At 41.3% G+C, this 23251-nt stretch overlaps 1 protein-coding gene across 2 annotated transcripts in view; it reads right to left on the reverse strand.

The window, feature by feature from the left end:
- Positions 1–453: 453 nt before the first annotated feature.
- The window catches only part of clcn5b (chloride channel, voltage-sensitive 5b), a 28450-nt gene continuing 5652 nt past the window's right edge, over positions 454–23251 (reverse strand). Inside the window, exons 1-16 of one of the 2 annotated variants that reach the window (XM_061709417.1) lie at positions 18318–18469; positions 15360–15541; positions 14902–15001; positions 13319–13506; positions 12729–12851; positions 11955–12161; positions 10749–10829; positions 9857–10091; positions 9596–9771; positions 9314–9454; positions 8164–8350; positions 6198–6340; positions 5910–6059; positions 5706–5811; positions 5012–5228; positions 454–1510 (exon numbers count right to left, since the gene is read on the reverse strand). In XM_061709417.1, the coding sequence (XP_061565401.1) occupies positions 1420–1510; positions 5012–5228; positions 5706–5811; positions 5910–6059; positions 6198–6340; positions 8164–8350; positions 9314–9454; positions 9596–9771; positions 9857–10091; positions 10749–10829; positions 11955–12161; positions 12729–12851; positions 13319–13506; positions 14902–15001; positions 15360–15541; positions 18318–18372 (2382 nt within the window). In that variant the 5' untranslated portion in view covers positions 18373–18469 and the 3' untranslated portion in view covers positions 454–1419. Of the gene's footprint in view, positions 1511–5011; positions 5229–5705; positions 5812–5909; positions 6060–6197; positions 6341–8163; positions 8351–9313; positions 9455–9595; positions 9772–9856; positions 10092–10748; positions 10830–11954; positions 12162–12728; positions 12852–13318; positions 13507–14901; positions 15002–15359; positions 15542–18317; positions 18470–23251 lie in introns of those variants that run through there. The other variant, XM_061709416.1, reaches the window with a different exon arrangement.

Below are 23251 nucleotides of genomic sequence, written 5' to 3' on the forward strand. Positions count from 1 at the left end.
AAAATCACTTAGGTCACGAGGCAAACCTTTACGAGTCCTGGGCTACACATGTTTGAGCGAGCACACCAAGTCCAGACAAAATGACCCGCTGGAACCTTAAAATGTTAAAAATACTGCAGAATGATAATATTCAACTCATGAGAGAGGATAAATGGAGAAAATGGATGCTGACGTAACGCCTGAGATAGCATCGGAGCAGGACAATATCCCCACTCATCACAGGGGACTTTCTCGTCCCCTTCTGCCTGGAAGTGCACGTCTCTTTCAGACAGGCCATGTGAGGATGGGGGCCGTGGAAACAAAATTTACTTACTGCAGTTTTTTTAATAAGATCCTAAAACTTGCAAAAGGCATAAACGGCTAAATTCAATCTGCTTAAATAAAGGCTGCCCAAAGATTCCGGTTCAGCAGCTTCCATGAAGGTGACAAAAACAAAAAAAAGACAGATACCACCATTCAGTGAAATAATTTAGTGGGACCAAAAAAAAATTTACATTTACATGAATTAATGTGTTATGATTTATTTTCTTGCCGCATCCACTGAAGGTCTGAAATACTTGAACCCTTCTATAAGGCATGACATGGTTTTTTGCAGCTGTGTGTGTGATTTTTATAATAGTAGTCCAGGACAACACTGCATAGTTCCCAGCCTATCACCGATCTCAAGCATCTACGAGACAACGAGACATTTCTGGAGAGTTCCCAGGCTTCGTGGAGTGCAGGTATGCGATCCTCTTCTCACACTCCTGCGTCTGCGTCCCCCCCCGGGGCTACAGGACTCCTCACAGGAGGAGGAGGGTGTCAGAGCATCCGCCGTGTCGGCTCAGGGTGTTCTGCCTGGGCTTGCTGCGATGCCTCGAGGGCACGATGCTCCTCAAGCCTCTCTTTATCTTCTCATCTCATGTGTGTAGTTTTCTCTTCCTTCACCTCGTCTCCTCTTTTCAGCGTCTGTCACCGAGGATTGTCTCTGCCCACCTTCCTTCGGTCTCAGGATGAAGGAGGAGGAGAAGCATGATGGCTAAAGAAAAAGATGATTTCTGCTCCTTTGAATCGCAGATTTCAGTTCCAGTTCCTTAAGTTCCTTTGAAAACGAGAAGAAAAAGAGCACATGCAAGATATTCCATCCACTTAGCCGTGCCCCCCCCCACCCCCACCCTTCAGGGGCTGAGCATCACTTTGGGGATGAGTCATTGTTTCAGAGATGTTTTGTTCCCACCCGGTGATACTCTCTCTGAGACCAAAAACACATCCAAATTACAAGAAAATATTGTCCTTGTAAGACTGTCCACGGTGTGCTTGTGCAAATGAAGCCCTGTTCTCTCCTCCGAAGGAGCCGGAGAGGTAAAGTTACGCCGAGTGAACGAGCCGGGGTTTTCTTCTGCTCCACAGAGAAGCGATGGAAGCGACGATGGCAGGAGTTCAGTTGAAGAGGATGGAGTCCGGGTCTCTGTGGGCGATCTGCGCCATGTGTTTGAGCACATCCTTTTTAGTGATGATTCCCAGGAGCCGCCTAATAGCACAGACATGGAAAAATGAAAAAAGTCAGGGAGAAACAGATTGCTTCATACAGTATTTTGTCATCTTTGAGAAAGAGCGGGACAGCAGTGAGAGAAAGCAGAAACTCCCACGTTTGGTTGAGGTCTGGCCTCCCATTTTGACACTGGCTCAATTTACTTTTATTTAGAAGCTAAAAAACACATTTGAACATATACTGGAGCATGAGAGCAGCTTTTAATGCAACTGTGAAGGTAAAGAGAGAAAGAAAGACATAGAACCAGTTAAGGAAAATCATTTATTCTAATTAAAGCTGACAGATGAACAACAACAACAAAAGAGCAATGACAGTTTCCAGGCTCTACAAACAAATGAGGATGTGGCTGCGAGATACGACTCATGCTAACGAACCAACCTTGAACTAAAGATAGTCTGGGAAAATACCGCCGCTGCCAGTCGGTAATAAAAAATAAACATTGATCTCATTAGACGACCACAGAGATCACACGGTGCACTTGATGCGGCTTCAAGGTCCTCAGTGTGTGAAACCATCTTGATTCTCTAAAAATGGATACGATGATCACTTCAAACATGTGGACAAACAATTTCTCAGTCAAGGTCAAAAAACAACCTCTCGCCTGAAGTGCTTCCTTCCAGTCACCGACCCCTTTATGGTTGTTTTAGCTCCTTTATAACTGTATACTTCTATATTGTACATACAGTAGACGGTAGGGCTGTTCTATTTTGCCCAAAAATAAAATCTCGATTTTTTTCTCTCAAAATCCGATTTTCGATTACGATTATTTTGTGAATTGACAAAAGGCAAAGAAATGATTTCAAATATGCTGTTTTTTTTATTGAACATTTGCCCCATTGGGCTTTAAGTGCAAACTTTGCTCTTATTAAACCAAAAATGAATGAATAAAGTACAAAACTCTGTAAAATAAGTTGAAAAAAAGTTTAAAAAAATGTAATAAAATATAAGTTTTATCTCTGGAAAAAAAAAAAAAATCAGCAAATCAGCACTTGCAAACATACAGTAAGTTATATTTCCGATTAAATAAAACAAGACATTTTCTAATTAAACTAAACTGGGTCTTTGCATGCTAAATAATAATGCGACCCATGAAGGAGGTAGAGGTGTGTAATGTCAGTCATTACATTTGCTATTTGCAAGTTTTTTGCAAGGAACACGAGCCGGTCTACCCGGTGGCATGTTACAACGCCCCCTCCTACACTAAAGAGCCTCTCCGATGGGGCACTTGTCACAGGTATTGAGAGGTATTTCCATCAATCATTAATATGGTATCAATCATTAATATGTGTGATTGATTGAAAAAAAAAAAAAAATTTAAAATAAAAAAAAAATAAAAAAAAATTTTTTTTTACGAGTTTCACGTTTTAACATCGTTCTAATTACATAATCGCGATTACGATTTAAAATCGATTAATCGAACAGGCCTAGTAGACGGCATGCCGTTTGAAAAACAGATCGTTGCTGAAGTCTTTCCTACTCTAATAACACACACCTTAATGCCCCAGGGGCATTGATGCTGGTCCGACCACAGCTCTGAAACCCAGCATCCCCTCCTGCAGCCCGAGCCTGTAGCCTTATCCCCCCGAGACACTAATACGATGTGGCGAGAAGCGAAAATGAGAAACCACAAACTGAATGATTGCAAGCGGATGTCCAAGTAGTTTGAGAGTAAAACTCTTGAGAATAAACATAATTCCACTTCCCAAATCTCCGTAAGCTGCAAGTCTGACTAAGGAAGACTATCTGCACGAGTCAGGTCGGCATGCGCAGCGAGACGCAGGAGGGAAGTGGGGGAGAAAACTGAGTAAAAAATCTACTCTCAGTGGGAATATCTCTTGTTTCGATCTGTCTGAATGTAATTCTGTAGAAACAAAGTTTATATGGGCCCGACGCTGTGAGGGAAATGTTCAGGAGACTCGTAATGATGACTAGACACGCCAGCTTTAGTCACGTTTTGTTTGACTTGTATCCAGGCTGACAGGAAGCCAACATGCAAAAAGTTTGTTAGTTTTCACAATTTAAGCAAAAATCTGTTGCATCCTTTGCAAGGGATGCAAGTTAAAGTAAAATTTAGGCACTAAAATCTCAAAACATGATTGTCTCCTTTTGTTAAGAGCCTAGTTTAATGTTGTGGTGCTGATGAATCATTCTTGAAGGAATATTTTCTGAAGTACAGCAAAGATTTTAAATGCGGTTACAGTAAAAAAGCAAATTTTTAATCAAATGTTCCACTTAATCTTAGGGGATATTATAAAATCTGGCCTTTTATTATAATGGCTGGTACACCACAATTTAAAGTGGTATTTTCTTAATAATGTGAAAGAAAAACGAAATTACAGGACGATCACAGAGAAGAAACCCTTGTGACCTGAAATGCATCATAGCAGCGTAAGCTCAAAGAGTAACAGTAATAATAATAATAATAATAAAAAGCAGCTTTTTTGTCTTCTCCAAAGCAGTGAAAATATTTCAAGATTAAGGAAATTAGGATTAAGAAAAAACTATGTCAAAATGTTGAAAAAATATTCTGGAAAACTGTAATTTGCTTCAACTAACAAAGTCATATGAGATATATTATTTCATTACTGAAGTTGACCATTCAATGAGAAGGGGAAAAAGCCACTTAAAAGGTCATTAAAACCACTATAAAAATAACAGCATCAGCGTGAACGATGCGGATGTAAGAAATTGTATGAAATTATCTCTGTTCCTTTCTAATGGGAATGGTCCGGAGTTGGCCACACGAGGGGAGATGAAACCGGAAGCTTTGCAGCTTCTTAGGATCTAGAAAGTTTGACCAAATGGTTCCTCAATATCAGCTCAAAAAAATTATTAAATAAAAAAAATCTTTATTATATTTGTTGATCAGCCGCGTTTCTCTTCTGGCATGTCGTACAGACTAAACAGCTGAGCATCAGTGTTTTATATCTGTTATAGAGCTGTTTTCCAGTAGTCACACACACACACACTCACTCACCATCATCATCACCATGAACCACTGATTCCAGAGAACACAGCAGAGGCACTTTTGACGTTTTAAGTGTCACACGACAAACAGAGATAGCAGGAAACTGACCTGATAAGAAGTCACAACAGAGCAAACGCTCGTCTTCCTTCTGCAGACTCATTTTAACTTTATTCTTGACATTTTTTCCATCACAGACATAATACGAGAGCCCAAACTCAAAAACAACCTCAGATGGATCAAAATATACTCGGGGAAGTTCCTGGTAATGAGATTAGAAGCAGCCAAGATATGAGACAGTGCAGTGCAGAAATTATCTGTGCTGCTGACAGCAGCAGCCTTTGATAACAATCCACATCTCCACCCAGCTGTGGACCTCCTCCACATCCATCTATCATTCCTTTCATTATCAGAAAGAGCTCTAAACTAAATCATCAACTGAACTTTGACTCTTTTAGGAGTAAAACTAAAATATATGTATCTTAAATAAACCATAAAACAGTGTTTCGTCTTACCCATTATGTGTAACCAGACACTGGCGCAGGCCCAGTTTCCTGAAAATATCCACAGTGATGTCCATGGGTGTGTGGTCGGTGACTGTGAAGGGGCTCAGGTCCATGATGGCTCTGAGGCGAAGTGGAGGCGGGCCTTCGGGAGGCTGCGCTGGCGTGTGCTCGGTGAAGACCACCTGGGAGGCGCTGACGATGCCATCCTGGCGCTTACGGGCGTTGTCTGGAAGGAGATGTGCAGAGAAAAGGAGAGGATGGTTGAAAGTGTTTAACAGGGACAAAAAAAGCTAAAGTTGCAAACAATCAGCTCAGGTTTAAATTTCCAGCTTGAAATGGTAAAATCTGGTGCCTTAACTGCTCAAAGGTCAGTCATTCTGCTGAGCAAGTGGTCTATCGTGGCATTTATGAGCATTTACAATAAAAACAGCAGCAACGTCATGAGAGTAAACTAAAATAGTGATGTTCCATACTAGATAGTGAAACGACAGGTTAACACTCATCTAGTAGAATAAAGCTGCAGATCTGAGCGTTAATTGATCATTTTGAGCTTTCATGTTGACAAACTAGAAACAATCTGGTTTTAACAATTTCAAATGAACTAAGTGGACAAAAAGCAGCATTTTTGAGAAAAAAACCTTAAGAGATACAATTTTTACTTCTTAAAAGTAAAGTTTTACTTGAAAACAGAGATAATTCAGACCTATTGATATGAGCAGGTCTCTTCTGAGCACAAATCCCACGAGCCTCTGGGACTCCTGGGAGACGACCACTGGGAAGCCGCTGTAGCGAGTGCTCTCCACCAAAGTCTGGAGGAGACCGTCGTTTTAGTTCAACAGAAACACATTTTGAAAGTGTGAATAATCTTGTGTACCGCGTGATGTCACATGTATTTATGCCTTCGTACCTCCACCTCCCCGAGAGTCATGCCCTCCTGTGTGAGCACAGCCAGCGCCGAGTCCCCCCTCCTCGGCCTCATCACGTCCACAGCCAGGCTGCTGTGCCCAAACTCCTCTTTCGGCTCCAGGAATGGGTATCCGTTCAGCCTTATGTGAGCCTGCACAAGATCAACGTGTTTTACGCGTTTGAAAAACACACAAAAACAAAAACCGAGAAACTGATGTCTCGATTTTTTTGGCTCTGGGCCGAACCTTCTTTTTAATACAGAGTAAAATGGTTCACATCAGGGTATCACCTCATAAATTCCTTCTCTTCCAAAGGCATCTGCCACCCATTTGCTGGTCATGGTTGCAGCCATGAGGGGAACGATGTACTCCAGACCGCCGGTCAGCTCGAACATGATGACGACCAGCGACACGGTCATGCGAGTCACCCCACCTGGAGACGGACACGGGGAGTTAATCGTTATCCCGCGTCTGGGATCCGTCCACACAAACACACTTCTACAGGCTTGCATGACAACACAGAGGATAAATACTAGAGTTAGAAAAATTATATGCCAGTTAAGACCACAGGTTCTGTTCGTCTGAATCCAATTATAATCGTTCCTGCGGCCAGAAACCGAGGCTGCATTTTTTCACTTGATGCCGCAGCGCTTTTTTCTCCTTCACCAAAACAACTGTGTTAGTTAAGACCGACGGATGTGAAAGAGGCTCATTGTGAGAATTACAGAGATTTTTCTTAAGGATCCAAAAGAAGTCCCCTTCAGGTGCCCGGCATTACAAAAATGTAAAACACATGACTACAAGCTTTTCTTTTTAATTAGATCATATTACATGATTTCCTCTGCATTTCAGTCTTAATAATAAATAAAAATGCATTACTCTTATTGATGTGTGGCAGACATCTGACAGGCAAATCTTTCTTCTGGCCAATTAAACCTTTTTTTTCTTGTTTTTTTTTTATTTAAAAAAAAGGTTGGCCACTTAAATTGTTTTCCTTCTCTTGGCATCTAAAGTTAGCACATTTGGCTCTTTGGTTTGCGATGAGGAGATGAAGGAAATATACTAGCTCGTCTCAGTTTCAGGGATTAATCCTTCATAAGTTGTTTTTTTGTTCCGTTCTTGGACACTTTTGTATTTCAGATACCATCATGGCACTAGTAACAAAACCAATATGCCTCATTACGACATGTATGACTGTAAAACAGCACTAAACTGTCTCGTAGGTACATAATCATCTTCGTATGCTCCAGCGGGTCTGATAAAATGAGGCGATCGGCCGTGTTTGGCCCACGGGCCTCGAGGTTGACACATCTGCTTTAAATTTTACCCCAGCTCGAATAAACAGGATATAGCGCGCTACCCAACTTGCCGAGTTGTTTAATCCCTTTCTACTTGGAGACATCAAATATCCATCCATTTCTACACTAAATGCTTCCGGAGCGTGACGACACTCCCCATCTATTCACTGCACTGTTTGTATTGGCATTGAAAAGGGACAAAAGACAAGTGTATAGTGAAAAGTCATCCTGAGATACTTTAAATAAATTCCTTGTTAGGAATTTACAGCACAGAAGGAGGAAACGACGACTAGAAACTCGGGATTAACTTGCCCGTATTTAACCACAGAGACACAGACATTTAAATAAAAGAATGATTATTATAATAACATGTCTACACAATTTAACACAAAGACAAGTCATGCAAGATGGAATTTCCCATCTTCTTCCTTTATGCTCCATTTAATTTAAAAAAAGATATTGACTCAAACTGATTTTTTTCCCCAGTCCGTTTAAAACAAGTCATGCCTCGGACTCAATATAGACTTTAGGAGCATGTGTATAAACTTGTTTTCACGGGACAGTATGAAGTCGAGTAAAACACAAGAACCCTTGTAACATTCCACCACCATTAAGTCCTTTTACACCCCTTACGTGTGCTCGGTAAATAAACTGAGGAGACAAGACATCCCTTTTCCCACTAACATCCAGCTGAACTCTGTACGACCCAAACCTCTTCCAGGACGGACTCGACATGTAAAGTCAACGGTGAGAAGAGCAACAAGTCATGCATAACACATCCTGATCTATCTGAATGTCCAAAACTCTGAGCCAACACCCCAAGACTTTAGAAACTAGTGTCACTTTAAAAGATCTCCAGAAATAATCTAAAAGTCTCTTCCACTCTTAAGAGAAACTCAACCACGTAACTTCTTGTTTGTGGTTTAAACAAAGCCCACAGCAGAAAGATCAGCCCCACCTAAACAAGCAGCTGCTCCAACCATGGCGTACAGCCCCGGAGTGATGCAGTCCGCTCCTGGCGTGCACCACCCTTTAAAGACGAACCAGTCGTGGTTGTAGTAGGCCAGCTGCTCCATGCCCACACCCAGCAGCCTGCCGGCTATGGCTCCAACCGCCATGCTGGGGATGAAGAGACCGGAGGGAACCTGGACAGATGGATGGAGAGGCCATGTTTCTCACCAGAGTGTATAACGCAAACATGCAAACACAACAAAACCCTGCCACTTTGTTTGGTGCTGGCTCGGTGTGAAAAAATTTGAAATTTGGTAAGACGTTCAGATTTCTAGGATTCCGTGACATCACAGACCCAGGTCGGGGGCACAATTATCCAGCTTCCTCATATTTCTCTCTCCCCGACTTCACATCACGGTGAATTTGCAGTTTTAAAATTGATGTTAGAAGAAGCACATTCCTCTGAAAGAGGGGGGACGGAGTGTAGTCAAGTGACAGGCTCCGCCCCCTAAACCAGGTCCCATGGGTAGTCACAGACATATCATTATGTCTGTGCATTATATGTCCTGTTTAGAGAAAACTAATGGATTACTGCAATAAATAGTGACTTTTAAAACACTTATATTTAAGGATGTTATACTTGTGAAGAGGGGCCTCTGCATTTCAGACTATAAGCAGTCTAGTCTATCAGCCTTTCTATCTAAATTCATAAATGGATCCTCATGCATCGTCAGCAAAGTGAACAGAGATTTAGTTCTCGGTTTCTTTAAAACAGTCGCTTAAGACATATTTCTTTGTGAACTTTCAATCATTTTTGAAACCAAGAAAGCCTCGACCTGCCATTGTGGGATGTTAGCGTGCAGTCAGCTTAAAAAATAAAAAGTATTAAGAGGGTCAGCCACTTCATCTCAACTGCAAAATGTGAAGTATGATTGAGGGTAGTACACACAGATATTGAAGACAGATGTGTTTGTAAGGTCTGCACGTGCAATGTTACACCGCAGTGTCTCTGGAGAACAGGGCTTTCGCAGAATAAAAAAATAAAAGAAAACAGACAGACACTGGCCATAAAGGTTTTATCAGGAATGAGCTCTGAAGAAAGCAGCAAGACTTTGACAAGTGAGACATTTCAGAAAGATAGATGTTTCCTAACCAACCTTCATGCCAAAGGTGATCACGGTGATCAGCATCTTGAAGATCAAGGCCAGGGCCAGCTGCCACAGAGCCGTGAGGAGGCCTTCTCCTGCTGGCCGGTCTGCAAGGCTGTTACCTGCTGCCGTTTCTGACATGTTCACTGGCTGACAACGATAACGGCGATGACAGAAACGGACAAAGAGGAAAAAAAAGAGATACAATGATGTGATGAGCTGTTATTTTCCAACAGCCTTACTGAATATGTCTTCACATACTCAAAAAGTTCAATGGAGTCATCTGCTGACCTGCTTATATCCACAGAGCTGAGAGGAGTCCAGCAGCGAGCAGTCGTTGAACAGCTCAGAAATGAGCTCTGCTCCGCTCATCCTGGTGTAACTGTTGGGGTAGGCGATCACGGCGGTCACTGCAGCGACCACCAGCACCTCGATGACGGGGTAGTGGCCGAGGCGAGAGGATTTACCTGCCGGATTCAGGGGGGGGAAACCCGTTAACGCACACGGAGGCACACACGCACACAAATAATAAACCACTGTATTGATACTCACGTATCCTGCACCAGGCTATGTTGGCCTTGATAAACAGCGCCCCCCAGAGGCCTCCAAATATCCCCAGCAGGATGAAAGGGCCCAGCTCCACCAGGTGCCACGGGGCGTGAAACTCCACGTAGAACAGCACGAGACGGCTGTTCCCGAAGGGGTTGATGGAGCGCAGGGTGAAGGCTGCGACCAGGGCGGCAAAGAACGAACGCCAGAGGGTCTTCAGGGGGAAGTAATAGCTCACCTGGAGTGGGGGGGGTAGACAGAGAGCTTTGAACTGACAGGAGGGTAATAACCAATCTGCTTCACAGCATGCAGCGAAGAGAAACCTGGCCTCCTCCACCTGGCTACAAATCATGAGGTACAGTCATTAGTTACCATTCTAGACACTTCACTCGGTTTTTTTTTTGTCTAATAGCAGAACACAGATCTTTTGACTCATATAGTTGAGTTTCTTACAGAGAAATTAACAGCGAACCAAAAGCTTTTTTTCCAGGTCTTCAAGAAGACAGAAGGCAAGAAAATTAAAAATAAAACAACCCCCACCATAACTTTCTTCTCTTTTGAGCTTTTGTTGCTCAATGCTTCCAAGAGGCTTTTACTTACAAAACAATCACAATCAATACAGCGTTTAGAGGCACTGTTGCCCTAATTTCAGCAAAAAATTAAACAAGCAATAAATGTAATTGAAAGACCAACTGAGACAAAGTGGTGTTAATACTTTCAACATTGCTCAAAAGCAGCATCTGCCAGCTCCAGTTTCACGTAATTTCTTCATGCCCAAGTGCATGTTTATTATTAGGTCTAGTGGCTCTGATTAAGACCTGATCAAGACAGAAGATTACTAGACAGTCTAGTGGAAAATGACTCATTTCTTAATAAAATCAATTATACTCCCCACCTCCTCCAGGCTGAACAGGACTCCTCCTATGGGGGCGCCAAAAGCCACGGACACGCCCACTGCTGCTGCCGCTGATAAAACCTGCATGACGCATACAAAATAAAGATAATTAAACTATGGAACAAAGGAAAATAACCTCCCATGCACTTATCTCTCACAGTGATTAAAAAAGTGTAGTTCTATAACAGCTGAAAAGTCTTATTTTAATAAATTTGAATTCCCATAATTAAAAAAAAATAAGCTTATTTAAGTTAGTTATCTAACTCATCATAAAAATGTAATAAGACTAAAATTATACATTAAAAGCTAAAGGGGTTTTGGGCAGCTTTTATTTTATAGTCTAATATATTTTATTCCTACCAAGGTAGTTAAGCCTAATCACGACAGTTTATGCTCGAACAATGTGGCGCCGCACGCAGCAGCTCATGCACAAGGCATATTTGTCTTAAAAAAGTGCGTGAAAAAGACTCGTTTGTGCCTCGCTGAATACAAAGTTCAAATAAACAGAACATGGAGCAGGAACTGAGTGTGACGGTGATGATGAGACGTTTAAATAAACGTCACTTTTCTGCCCAAATGTTTTACAGCGCCGAGTAACAGGGACGACTAGCCGGGAAAAACATGGCTCGATTGGTTAAACTTTTATAACCGTCATTAGTGTCGTTCCAAAAAGTCGTTTAATTTTACTTTTAATTAATCTGGAAAAGGACAGACGCTGGTTTGATTTTATTGTTCTAGTAAAATGCAATTTCTGTTCAATCGTCCTTTATTGGTTGGAAGCGGTCACACGGCATAAAATGGTAGAGAAGCTTTTTTATTTTTAATAAACTGAAATACTATGAGAAAATATGAAGAAAACACTAATGAGCACTAAACGTCCAGAGAAGAAGAGGAGAGGAGCTCCCTTTGCCAAATGAAAAAAAAGTTGAAATAAATCAAATAAAGCAAGTGTTTTTCCCCGCTGGAGAGGCTGGAACTGGAAATTGTTAGCACCATGTCATTAACTGGAAAAGTAAATCCTCAAAAAATTCCTTCTGGTTTCTATAAAACAGAAAATGTCAGGATTTCTGCCGTTTCCCTGCTTAACATTTAACAGATCGGCGTGTCAGCTTTTGTGGGAGTTGCCCAAGCATATTATCCTAAACAAACAATGAAAATCCCTCATTCCTATCGATATCATGCAAGGAAGGAAGCCTCGGAGCCCACCTCCCGCCGCTTGGCCTCATTTTTGCGGTACTTGGTGAACAGATGACAGAGGATGTTGGCACAGCAGCAGGCTACGTGGACCAGAGGGCCCTCCTTCCCTAAACTCAGCCCCGAGGAGACGGCTAAGACCAGCGTGATGGTCTTGATGATCAGGGTCCACTTTCCCAGGTACCCACGGATGATGAACCCACTGAGGATGGTTTTGATCTGGAAAGGACAGACAGGATGGCTTTAATTCCAGAGAGTATGAGGATGTGTTTGGTCCTACGTGTCTGTTTGTCTTTGAGGAATGGAAAGCTAAAGATTGGCTTACACCCAGGTCATCCACTTATTTGTCCAAAGAAAGCACAAGGATATCTTCTCTGACATGAATGAATACAGGAATGGAAGACTGATTTTAAACAAATTAAATAAATGTTTTAAATCAAATTACGACATTCAGAGTTAAACTGGGTTATACCTCAAGATTAAAAGCCCAACATAATTTAAATAAATGCAGTAAATTGAGCTAGAAGGTAAACAATACTATAATCAGATAATACAGTCAATTTCATAAATATACACAAACTTGTAGCTTATTTTAACAGATAAGTAAATAATGTAAGAGAACAAATCCCAGTATTATGTGCGGTAAGAAGTTCTGTTCATTATTCCTAACAATGTGATCTACAAATGCACACAAATTCACAAAAGAGCATTAAAACAACAGGTTGTGCGTCGAGTGGGATCTAAAGTTGACCTGGTGCTTGTTAAGTGTTTGGAGCTCAGTCTCACCTCCGGTATTCCTGAGCCGCATGCATACGGAGCAAACGCCCTGACCAACGTCACGGCCAAGAAAGCGAAGAGCAAAGCCCAGAATATGTACATCAAGTAGTTTACAATGTAGGGAAACGGACCCTGCAGGGAACACAAACACAAGACGGACACGTGAGAGAGACAGGGATTCACATGAACCTTCATTTGCAGATGAAAAAAGTTAAACTAGATAAACACATATGTGCATATGCTGTAAATTGTTCACCTCCTGCATAAATATTCATGCTATATTTCCATGACATCTTACAACCAGCAGATGGAACCCAAGCATCAATGAAGCTACTGTAGCTGCTTTGTGGTGAGAACAGAGAGAGCAGGCCACTTAATTAAATACTGCTGGGAAGTTAGATAACGTCCGACTACAAAGAGCAGATACCACATAGTGAGACACAAACTGGGAATATGATTCTGAATATGATCCCTACATTAAAATCATAAGGTTTCCATTTCTAGGTCTAAGCTCTTCCTGGACTGAAAGACAGCCTCGTTAGGTTTTTGTGCAGAACTCCAGATTGGGACGGCTGGATGGCTCCGTTACGCTCTCCTACCTCTGCAGTCCCCGTTATGAGCTCCGCCCAGCTCTGCCACTGCGGACAGCGGTCTCTCTCCTGAAACGTGGTCTCGTTAGACGTCCAGCAGCAGTGTTCGTGGTTGAACCAGAAGCCAACGAGACACACTCCTCCTTTCAAGTCCGTCAGCCAGTGGGCTGCGATGTCGATGCCACCGGCGAGAGCCCCTGGGGGAGAGAAGGATGAGCTCGGGATCAAAAGCGGCAGGGAAAATAATTAAATAAAATGCTGAGAACGAGCCATACGTACAATCAATAAGGCTGATTACTACGCTCACACAGATCCACTTTTTCTTAATTCTCATGTTATTAAATTTTATGATTTGTTTTATTTTAAAATCATGCAAATTATGTTTAAAGCAAAATCAAAAATGCTCCCTGACCCAATACAGAGGTTCTTTTCAATTCAGGAGACTCGTTACAACCTTAGAGGTGTCTGTAATTTCACAGTACAAATGGCTAAAAAAGGTATGAAAAGGAGACGTGTCTCCATCGTTGGAGTTAAATTCTGGAATAATGCCAACATACATTTAAAAACATGTCATTCTTTTGTTGTATTTAAGAAAATGGTTTGTAAAGCTATTTTTGAATCTTATAAGTGCAATTGACAATCTGTTAATGTTTCTTTGCTTTTCTATTGTTTCTTTGCCTTTTGTTGTTTCTTTGCTTTTCTATTCTCTTTTTGGTTTTCTGGAGGTTGGTAGCCAAAAATAGAAAGTTGGTAATATAGGATATGCTTTTATAAGCAGTTTGCTTCTGCCTATGCCTTTTCAGTTATTGTTCAACACATTTTTTTTGGTTTAATAGTTAATGCTGTGTACAATGTTTTTTTTTGTGTTGTTTTGTGTTGCAATGACTGAATAAACTTCATTCATTCATTCATTCAAAGAATAGCAATTTTCTTCCTAATTAAATTACCCTTTATATTTTATTAACATGTTATATTTGTGCCTCTGCAACTATTTGCCACTACAAGAGAATAAACCTTTCTCTGCAGCAAGGAACCAGGTAAAGGAGCATTCCCTCTATTTCAACAGCCCAATACTGTCCTCTCTAGTCCATGCACGTCTTATTCCAGTAGCCCAGTTCTTATCAGTGTGCCCTGATTATCCAAGAGCTGACTGAGACGTCTCGTCATTGTGTCTTGTGCAACTCGCAGCAAGTGCCACCAACTTCTCTAAACCGGTTATGATGTGTACCTCTTACTGGCATGGACTTTATTCAACTATAGATTAACTTTACAGCAGGAAATGGTTTTATAACTCATATTCAGGACGGGGCATTACAGAATTAGGAAAGCTCATGGGAACTTTGGCACTGCCATATCATAATTATACTTAGTAACAGGGGAAATAGACTTTCATAGTTCAAACATCGACACGTCCTATAAATTCAAATTCAAGGAAGTGTTTTTCCTGCAAAGAGACCTCTTTATTTTCAGAATTAATTGGAGCCTTTGAAATATGAATGTGATTAAACTTGACTTTGAATCGCATTTTCAACCCCTGAATTGAAATGACAAACATTTAGTCACACCCTGGACAGAGGAGATGTGGTATTTACCTGACATTAGTCCCACCAGCAGCATGAGCAGCCATCCTGAGAAGGCGTCGCTGATGCTGTGCAGCAGAGCAACGGTCGACTGTCTGCTCTTGTTGGTGATCTGGACAGAGGCAGAAAATTAAAGACGATAAAGTATCTATCATTTTCTTGTTTTGTGTCACATGATAGCTAATTCAAGGATACAGTTTCTGTCATAATCTAAATTTAAGTTACTTGAGTGCTGATAATGTGCACTATGAATGAAATTCAATATGCTTTATCATCCTGAATATCCGGTAGAGACACGACGCTTAAACAGCATGTTTTTACTCGTTTCAGTCTGCTAGGAACACCAAAACAAAACGCACATAGCTTCAGTTGTTTTATTACAACAGCTATCAGTGTTGGATAAGAGCTCTGTTCAAGGCTTTTCACTTCTCTCATTCAGCAGCATCTCTGCATGGTGAATTCAGCCGTACCTCTCTGTGCCTGTCCCGATCCTTGCTCTTCTCTCGGACCCAGTCAATGGTGTTGAAGTCTTCGTAGGTGCCGAGTCCGGGCAGCAGGTCCTCCAGTGGGTCCACGAGCTTACTGGGCCCGCTCCCGTTCATGCCCGCTGCTCGGCTGCTGCTGCTGCTGCTGCTGTACTCCTCAAAGTCTCCTGACATGGACAAACAGAAAAAGATGCACATAACCATCCCATTCAAACACCAGTCGTGTGATTCCTATAGCATCATTATTGTAATGGCATTTTTATTTTTCAATTTTTCTTGTTTCATGTATCAACTCCAGCACCATATGGCTGTCCTGTAACAACATTTATGTGATGTCACACTGCTGTACAATGTTAAAAACAACGTAAAACATACACACATGCAGCTTATATTATTATTAGTAGCTACTAACTCATCTCTTGTGCTTTCAAGTGGCCTGATATCTCATGCAAAGAAGGATGTTTCTATTTTACTCATCTTTTTTTATTGGGCTGCCCAATTGTGCTAGGTCATGGATTAATACTCAATAATTCATCTTTCTCACGAGTGTAACTGATGATGCGCCACTAAAAGCTGAAGACCACCAGTCGACTGCATGCTGCATTTGTTTAAATTTAATAACATAAGTCAGGCCCCATTTCTGGACTCATTTCACAATTGTTAATAATGTCCACTATTGGCTAACTGCAAAGGCCTGACTTCACTTAGCCAAACACACTAATGGGAAGAGCGTTTATATACGCCGATGATTCTGAGAGGATTAAAATCATCAAAGTTTCACTATATTCAAACACTAAGACACAGCATACACTTCTCCAAAAGGAGAGGGAAACGAGACCTGAGGACTCGGAGCATTCTCAACATCCGCTTGAAATTAAATTAAATCAATTTTCTTCAACGTGCTCTGAAGTAGCAGAAGAACAGGAGAATGTGTTGTTACCTCTTTAAATTTCTCAAATTTTGTTGCAAATACACAGAAAGCTATGAGAGTGATTTCAGCTTCACTTTTTCAATACTTCAACAAAAAAAAAGAAAAGAAAAGAAAGGGCTTGAAAATGAGGGAACATCTGAGCTACAGTCAGCAATCATTACCAGACGGCAGCGACCAATGAAAAACAGGCCCTGGTGCAAACAGGAAGCACAGGAAGTCATGCTTATTTTGATTTTTGCCTTTGTGCAGATGCCTTATTATGGGACTAAAACAATCGTCCAGGATTAAATCAAATTGTGTTTTAATTTCAGTTCTGTCTTTTCCCTTTTTCTTACGGAAATCAGAACATAAATGATGTTAATGACAATGGACCTTTCTGTCAGAGCGAGTAGAGAAACATTTGAATAAGATTGTCTTGTTTATGGAGCAATCTGACGGGGATCTACCAAAACGCAGGACAAAAATGTTACTGGTGTGATTCAATCAGGTACACAACTGATTTCAATCTCAGGAACAGTCCCGTCGTGAAATAACGTGCAGGGTAGTCACATTTTAAAACAGAGCATTCCTGCCAGGAGGGAAAATGCTGTTGGATCACAAACAACTTGCATCCTTCAAGCTACAATATTAAGATGCCTTCCAGCCTCGTTGAGCTTTTGAATTTTATGCAGGATTCAAACACACAAATGCTTTCACCTGCCCGCTGAGCAGACAAGTAATACTGGTTTTAAAACTCTACGCTCATGCTTGGGTGTTGAACTGAGGTGGAGAAACACACACCGACGTCAACCAGCGTCTGATGTCTGAAGGAATATACACATACTGCACACAACTTGCATCATGGTCAGTCTAAAAGAAGAACTGAGCTAATGATGAAAATGTAATGGACAGCAAACTGCAAGAAGTGCTGCAGACTACAACTCATTCACAACCCACAACAACCAGGGAAATGTTGTTGTTGTTCCAATAAACCTAGACAATACTTTTCTAGTCTTTTACGGGTATTTTGAATGCTTCAAACCACGTTTGTTTAAACTTTCGGCCACTGAGACGTGAAAATCTATCAAAAATAAAGACACTGCAGCTTCCAGTGAACAAAGAAAACAAATGTTACTCACGCTGCAAGACCCCTTTCTGGATCATTATTATGGATGTTGGAGTCCTATCATGCCCTCTTGTACAACAGATGAGTATGCTCTGTTTAAATAATAACCAACTGTCCTGTACACCTTATTCAAGACAGACTCAACAATCGGTGAAGCCTTGAGAAAGTATAAACTCGCACAACGGTGCTTCTTTGGGAATTTATCATTTTTCTTTGTTATCTTCCAAGAAACTGTAACCTAATTTACAAAAGAGCAACTTTCTCCCACAGTTTAAAACATGTGCAATGGGTGTATTGGTCCTTTTACTTGACCAGAGTGAGAGCATGCTTTGTCTTCTTGTTGAATGGATGGAAAATAAGTGTAGAATCATCAGACTAACAAGGAGATGTGAGATGAAGAAAGAGACACATTATAAGTGAAACACTAAGCACAAAGAGAGAGAAGACTGCTTTGATCTCGTGTTTTCATATTCCATTTGACCTTTGCGTGAAATACAACTTAATCAGTTGTATGAAACACTCACTCGCACTCGCACACACACACAAACTCCATTAAACAAATCAATTTCTCTCAAGCTCAAGCTGCTCAAAACAAACCACATGACTCAGGGCTCCATGGGTCATAAATGGTCTTAATGATTAAACTCGACTGGGTTGAGGGTAAACGTATCAGCAAAACACGACAAAGTTCAACCAGATTTAAAACACATTAAACTGCATCTAAAAAACAAAAACAGAAGAGACAAACGTCAGTCCAGCAGTGAAAGTACAACAGAATTATACACAACCTGCTGGTCAGACGTGACCCCTGGAAGCCGTCTGACGAGAGATGACGACAGCATTTAAAACCACAAGCGCTTGTGCAAGCTCAAAGCTCAAGTATGCCTTTTCAAAAGTGTCAACTCACCATTCTCAACTAATTCCTCCTCATCCAGCTGCTTACTCCAGAACTCCCAGCCCATCTTGGACCCAAGCTTGCACCATTCAGTATCCACGGTCAGGCTGACAGCTCAAACTGAGAATCTCTTCCCTCCACTGAACTCCTCCAGGAAGTGGACTCCTGCAGGCCCCGCCCTCTTTCGCCTAAGTGCCTTGGAAGTGTGTCGTGGTTGGCTAATCTTCCTAGGAAGTGAATGACGACTTGCTGAACTACTTATGCAAGTGGTGCGCCTTCAGCTGATGGGCTGAGGCAAATCATGAGGTCAGAATGAGATCACATGTGTTTATAAGGTCTCGCACCTTTTCAGTCCCACAGGTCCCAGGTGGCAGTCAGGGAGGAGGCTCGAGTTCTGCACAGACCTGTGACTCAGGCTCCATTTCCTAAAAGTATCTTGAATATCCAATTGTGCCTTCGTTTGAGGGAAATTGAAAAAAATTCTGTCACAACTCTGAGTTATCGGCGGGGCAGAGCGAGTTTACTCAGAGAGAGAGAGAGTGTTGAACGTTTCAGGACTGAGCTTGAACTGAAATGACAGATAAGCCCGCCCTGACCTCAGTAGAACCGTCTTATCTGAACATCACACAAAAGACGTTAAACTCCCTCAGATACAGTGTTTAAAGTAAATAGCGATGTGCCACATTTGAATTCCTCCAGCAGTGGTGACCCCTTAAAATAAAAGGTTAGACTGGGTGGAAGTATTCTGCTTTTTATTTTCTATTTTCTTTATCACCTTAAAGTCAAAGTTCTTATCATGTTAAACAGAAAAGAGTTTTTTCTTCTTTTTTTTTGAATTTTCTGATACAGCTTTGCCAACTTGTGCTCATCTTAGTTGTGTCTATCCCCTTTATTATTTATTATTTTAGTCATCATAGCCTCAGAAAGAGAAGCGCCAACTAAGTTTTACATTTCATGAGTAAATATTTAGTTAACTCCATATGTTTGAATAAGACATTTTAAAAGTGATGGGTATTTTAAAAGTCCAGATGTTGTTAAACTGACAACTTTCAGCATGTTTAAGTCTTCAAAAAGGTAGAAAACTATGGTATCAGATGAATGTACGGCTGGAAATCTTTATATATTTTTTTGCCACAAACTGACTTGTTCAACGTTGACCTTGTGCAACGGCTCCTCTCCCACGAGACTCGGGAGCAAACCTTTCCCTCAACCAGACGTCAGTAGTGATCTTTCCCATGGCGTTGACGGACATTTACAACAACAACCTGAAACTTTCCCTCTGAAGGCGCAGCCACCTCATATCATCTTACAACGGCTGGGAACGTGGTCGATGCAACCACAATGCTGAGCAGACGGAGCTGGGAATTCCTGCTCCGGAGGTAATCCAAACACAACAGGATTGGAAGAAGTTGTGTCTGGACGGCATTGGTGGAAATAAAAGTTGGCATGCTGGATAAGACCGAGCAACAGGAGGGTGCTTCTGTGGCACAACTTTTAAAACATGACCCAGGTTTTCCAGACGCGTTTCCCAGTTGTCCATGTATATTAAAGTGCTTCTGTTATTCACACGCTTGATATACAGCGGCGCTACGTTTTCTACAATCGGACCCTGATGAGGGTTTTGCGGGACATGAGAGGTTCAGAGTCCTGCTCAAAGATGGGGATGAGACCGCTGATCTGAAGGTTGGAGAACAACCTCTAAAAGTGACCGATTAAAAACTAATCACAATATTTTGTGAAATCTGTTACTGCTTTCAAACTCATGTACACATCACTCAATACAAGTTTGAGTAGTTGAGCATATTTACAGCAAAAGTCTGTCAGTGTCGTATGAAGGCAAAATATAAAGCACAACTAAGTTGTTCATTTAATTGTAACTAAGGTGAAATGTTGAATGATTGATTTGATGTTGCGCCGCCCGGCCCGACCGTGCATTCATCCAGTTTATTTTATTGTTATTTCTGATGAAAAACATTTCCTCTTAATTCAGCGTTTCGTGCAAAGATTTAAAGCTTATCTCGGCGCACGATGATGCAATGTTTTCACCATCGGCATCGTCAGTCTGCAGCAGGATTCACAAATAAACACAAGTGAGAATCTGCAAGAACACAATGTTACCCACGTCCAAAAGTGTACACATCAAGAGGAGCTTTGCAGAGACCGACCAAATACACCACCATAGGAATCCTGGCTATAACTCATAAGACCGGGAGTAACAGCGGGGTACGATGTGCTCTGTGAAACGCGATCAAGCTGCAGGAGCTGGAAGTGAGTCGGCAAAATAAAACGCAGCCCGTGTGAGCAAATACTGTTCCGTTTCCAGCGAGAGACGTCATGCTGCCATCAGCATCAACTCTGTGTTTTCTGAAGACACCCGGGCAGAATATCAGAATATCAGCACAGATCCATCTCTAATCTGTTCCAGAAATCTCCAGCAAATTTGAAACGGTCTCCAGCTCATATGACGGCGGTGCTGTCTGCCAAAACATACGATGACCAATAACTTGAGCATACACACACAGGGGAAGACGTATACAAACATAAAAAGGCTCCGGGAAGAGTTTGAACCTTGAACGCTGGAAGTCTGGTCACCACGGGAACCAGCATCTTATGTGACCCCCCTGACGCTTGCTGACATCATGCAAGACTTTCTAGAACATCTTTTCCAAGCTTGATACGTCAAATTGTTTTTACTTGAAACTGAATCAAACTGGCGTGCTCTTCTCTGCAGATAATTTAATCAATTCTCATGTGCAAGACATAAAAATGTTCTGTGTATTAAAAGAAAGATTCACAATTGACAATAAAATACAGAATTTTTGCGTTAGAAGAACTTTTTAAAGGGTCCCGACTCTCTACAACTGAGTCTAAATCTCTGTTACGCCCTGAAATCAGCATTTAACCACATAAAGCATTAATTATCATTTAAACATAATACTTTATCTTAACTGAAAACATTTTCATTAAACGTTTTTAGACAAAGTTTTTAAATATCTTTCAATTTACTGCCAATTAACAGATTTTCACCATGTTTGCATCCCTTAAACTAACATTAGCAAGCTTGGAGAACTATTCAGACAACTGCAGTCACTTTTTGCAGCAGTTTCATCAACATTGGAGCAGTTTTATTTTAAAAACGATTCCAAACGCTGGGACGGCAGCCTGCTGCGGATGGGAAAAGGGCTTAACAAACAATAATGCTGCATACATTTGCCACTGATTTCCTCTCGTGGGGCCCGACATATCTGTGGCTGATTTGTGAAGACTCCGCCACATGACCGCCGCCAGCAGATTTAAGAACAAAAGACGCTTTGACAACATTGTAATAAGCAAGAGGAGACGAAAACTGCAACTACTGCTGATTGTATTGTGTCCGTGGTGCCATCGTTGTGATTCCCCATCACTGAATTATGTTGGGCTTTTTCCTTTTCAAAGACGAGTGGTTTTTGCCTTCTTTTTATGTTTGGAGGACATCATTAGGAAAATGTGCAGGATGGCACGGTGGAAAACAGGCTACGCCAACCGAGCAAATCCGTCCTTCATGCACGGACACAGAGGCAATGCTCTCTGCTGCGGAGGGAAAGCCGTGACAGATCGGCAGCTGTTACAAAATTCAGGGATTTGATACGTCCCTGGGTGACCTTTAATCAACCCACTTTTCTTACAGACCAGTGATGCTCATTTTACAGCTTTCCTTTCAAAAGTTCTGACACTCTCAGTATTTTCTCTCTTTCCCAACCTTTACAGTTACAATATATACAACCCTGTCAAACCATTTATGAAATAAATAAAAACTCCATTCTCAGTCAGTCAATCATTAAAGGCCATTGACAAATCCAGTTAAGTCATTAACAACCTAACTAAGCCAGTGCTCAGCAGTACAAAGAGGGCATAACACCAATACAACTAGCAATAAACACATTACAGGCCATAACTACATCTTTATTTGACCACAGCCAGTCATAAATCCAGGGAATAGATTTACACAGATTAAATTGTGAGCTATAAAAAAATAAGGTTTGCAAGCACGAGGAAATAAAGGCACATAATAAAAATACACTCACCAGGAAAAAGCAAATAAACTGTAGCAATCACCAGTTTACCGCTCTTCCAAAAAGCGGATGTTACTCAAACTGGTACTGTACGTCTCAAGATTTAAGTGTTTGGCTCAAAGGACGGAAACATGGTCTGTGACAGGGAAGTCTCCAAAATACACAACCACAAAAAGTCTCCTGATATGATTCAACTATTTAGACACAAATCCGTGAGCAGGGGCAGAGTAGGACCCAAATACAACCATCCCTGCTGTCAGAAACAAGACATTATTTTTCATTACGCTACCATTTCCAAAACCTGGGCTTTGAGTACCAGCCAATATCAAATGCTGATTCAATACAGATATTTCCTTGTGTATTAAAAAAATAGGCATAAATATTCTTACATTTGAACAGATTTATGATAATGTCCATCATAAAGCAGACTGCACCATTTTTTTTAGCCGACATGAAATACAATCGGCCTGATATTGTTTGACGAGACCCGTTTTCAGGGCTGCATGTGAGACCTGTGAAACTCTACCAGATTACTCTTTTCAGCAGCATCTGTGAGTATTTCCGATACTAGACCGAGGAACCCGTCACGCTAGAAGTAATTTTTAAACAAACTCACGAAAAAAAGAAAATAGACTTTTTGCAGTCATTTTATAAGATTACTAAAGACAGAGATCAACTAGGTGTGTTTGGAACTGAATATGCTCCACAGTAAAGTATATCATATTCTGACCACACTGCTTCTAGGACACGAGTTAATAGATGCAACTCTGACAGAATAATGGAGTTCCTGTCACTTTCTAGATAACAGTCGTACCATACGCTGCTGTCTTGGCACACTGGTGACTTTCAGATGCAGTCAGACTACTTTGCTGCAATTCCCAAGCCGACATTTGG

Source organism: Cololabis saira, chromosome 20 (assembly GCF_033807715.1).
Source record: "Cololabis saira isolate AMF1-May2022 chromosome 20, fColSai1.1, whole genome shotgun sequence".
Taxonomy (NCBI): domain Eukaryota; kingdom Metazoa; phylum Chordata; class Actinopteri; order Beloniformes; family Belonidae; genus Cololabis; species Cololabis saira.